At 35.1% G+C, this 2,708-nt stretch overlaps 1 protein-coding gene across 1 annotated transcript; it reads right to left on the reverse strand.

The window, feature by feature from the left end:
• Nucleotides 1-771: 771 nt before the first annotated feature.
• On the reverse strand, nucleotides 772-2,406 carry LOC132163770 (probable phytol kinase 3, chloroplastic; the record flags this gene model as incomplete). The annotated part of the gene is given in 5 exon segments (XM_059574142.1): nucleotides 772-1,201; nucleotides 1,283-1,397; nucleotides 1,572-1,687; nucleotides 2,124-2,255; nucleotides 2,339-2,406. Coding segments are annotated over 5 exon segments (609 nt in total), but the record flags the coding sequence as incomplete, so codon positions are not given.
• Nucleotides 2,407-2,708: the final 302 nt, after the last annotated feature.

Genomic DNA, 2,708 nt, shown 5'->3' on the forward strand with positions numbered 1-2,708 from the left:
AAAATTCATGATTATTTTATGTACTTAATATTCTGAAGTTTAGGTTTGATGCTTGGTATTAATTAATCTCTAACCTGTGGCTGTAAGTCTCCCATGATCAATATAATCATCTTGTGTTTCCATGATATTTACTTTGCTTAAATCTTATGGTTTAGGTCTCCCTAAGACAAGCTCCTAAATTCTATGAGTTTATGTAATTATGCTTCTTCCAAAATGTCCATCTCTACTTTTTGTTACTTGTTTAAGATATTTCTTCGGAAGACTAAAAAGTCGTCTCTCTCCCCGACAATTATTCAAAAAATTTAAATTGATAAAAAAATAATTTATTTAATTATTTAATTAATATTCTAACACTTATTATTTCTTTTCGAAAGAACGCAGCCAGCTTTAAATTAGTCTAGTACAAATGCAATGAGCTCGAACATTGATAGTAAAGGTATGCTCATTGTACAGTACACACTACAGTTGAAAGAAACAACGCACAAGTTTCAATATTGCATAGGATTCCAGATTGCAAGAAGAAATTACCATCTCATTTATCATAGGCTGGCTCTCTTTTTTTTTGGATAAATGAGTATGTATTGAAAAGAATGAAGAAAAGAAACAATGGCACAAAGGGCAAACCAGGAGTGAATATGATTCTCCATTTCATTTGAAATGAAAACTCTTCATTTTATAATCAAATTTTAAAGTTGATGTATCTAATGGAGTAACGGTGTACATTATGTCAATATTAATAATCTTTTAAAAAATTTAAATAAAATGACATCATGAATTGATTCTATCAATTTCATTTGAAATTGAGAAACGTCTTGTCCAAACCCCAGACAAAAGGATGCACTTGAGGAGGAGCCCCAAAAGCATACAAGTGCAATTAATCTTACAAGCCTAATAAGAGTTGGCTCTCTTGTCCTAAAATTGTCCAAAATTTTAGTATACAACGAATACATTATCCACCCCTACGTCAGGTCAATCCCAACACTTCCCTCTGTTAATCAAGTCTGCTTTCCTTAACTACTGAAATCAGAAAACAAGAGTGCCCACCAATATGGAAGTCAAGGGAACTGTCAGGTTGTCATCAAGCTCAGTGCTTATAGGGAGTGATTCCACCAGTGCTGAGGCAAGAGACGCAACCAAAAAGCCCAAAACCATTTCCCAACTTCCCCGAACAAATCCAAATAATGAGAAATAGTACATATACCTGTCAAAGTATCATTTATCACAAGCAAAAACAAATGACCATGCAGAGCTCAAAGAGTAATAGAGGGGGGGAATTTTTTACCCTACAGATGCCAAAAATCCGCCAGACACCATTGCTACACTACCAGCTACAGATTTGTCTCTGTTGTAGGGAATTTTAGCACCACCAAACCGCCTTCCAATAATGTCAGCTAAACCTGAATCAGGGAAGTAAAAGCCCATTATTTCAAAAGTCAAACAGAGAAGATCTGAGTAGGTTTGCTGTTTTTGGCACAATTGTGCAAAAGCTGATGTTAATTTCTACAACGGCTAGAGTCTACCCAAATCAAGCCAACAGAACAGACAAGAGTAATTAACTCGATAGGAATTACCATCCCCAGCACAGAGGTTACAGATTGCTGCAATTGAAATGGGGGAAGTTCTCCAATAAATTATACAAGCCAAAGTGATTGTTGTAGCATAGTAGAGTGGTCCCTTGAGAAGTTCCCTGATGCATAAAGTAAGCTAAGGACAAACTGAAAAGTAATGTAAAGATATGATTAATCAATCAATCAAAAATATGTGTGTGTGTATATATATATATATATACTTAAAAAGAAAAATGATTTTGCTTTGAATCTTTGCTCAGACGTGGCTCAATTTTAGAAAATTTGATTCCCACCTAGGAGATATCAGAATTTATATGGCAATCCAGCAGGTAGAACCTTAACCAGTTCCTTATTTTGGATTACCAGAGGATATAATATCAAAAGTCCAGACAAATTAACCTCATTTCTGATATGGGTCAAGCACTTGAGTCATTTCATAGCAAAAGTGATCTCTCTAGGTGGGATCAAGTCCAGGGAAGAGAAGCAGACATATATGACTCATTTTTCAGAGAAGCATTCCAATTTCCCAACCAATAGTTCTCTCAGAATTGTAACCTATAGTCTCCGTGTCTGCTCATTGACTTCACTATAGCCTCATCTTTCATTATTCCACGTCCCAAGAGAAGCATTCGTATGATATTGATGCCCGGAACAAGAGATGCTAAAATGGCCCCCCGATGCCCAGAACTGTAATATTTGGTAATAGCTATTCAGAAGACAGATTATGTAGTAAAATTATGAAAAAAGTTCATTGACAATAATAAGATTACCTGAACAGAGGCCAGCAAAGCATGAAAACCAGCCCGATGCTTATATGCACAAGCTTCCGATTCAACTTCTAAACATGGCCAAAAAATAAAGAAAGAATTTGAGGGAAAAAGTAGAGGAAAAGAAAGACACAAAATTAACAATATGGAAAATTCCTTAAATGCACATACTTTAAGACAGCATGTTATGCCTGTTTGTCCCATTTTTAATCGACTGCATTTAATTATATGGTTCTTTAGTTTTGCAAGAAAAACAAAATGCCACCACAAGGGCTACATTAAAAGAGAAAGGAAGCTAATCAAAATCCATCTCATATAGTATCTAAAGGCTAACAGCCCGTTTGTCATTGCTTTAAAAATAGGACTTTTGTCT

This window comes from Corylus avellana, chromosome ca10, assembly GCF_901000735.1.
Source record: "Corylus avellana chromosome ca10, CavTom2PMs-1.0".
In the NCBI taxonomy this organism is placed as follows: Eukaryota; Viridiplantae; Streptophyta; class Magnoliopsida; order Fagales; family Betulaceae; genus Corylus; species Corylus avellana.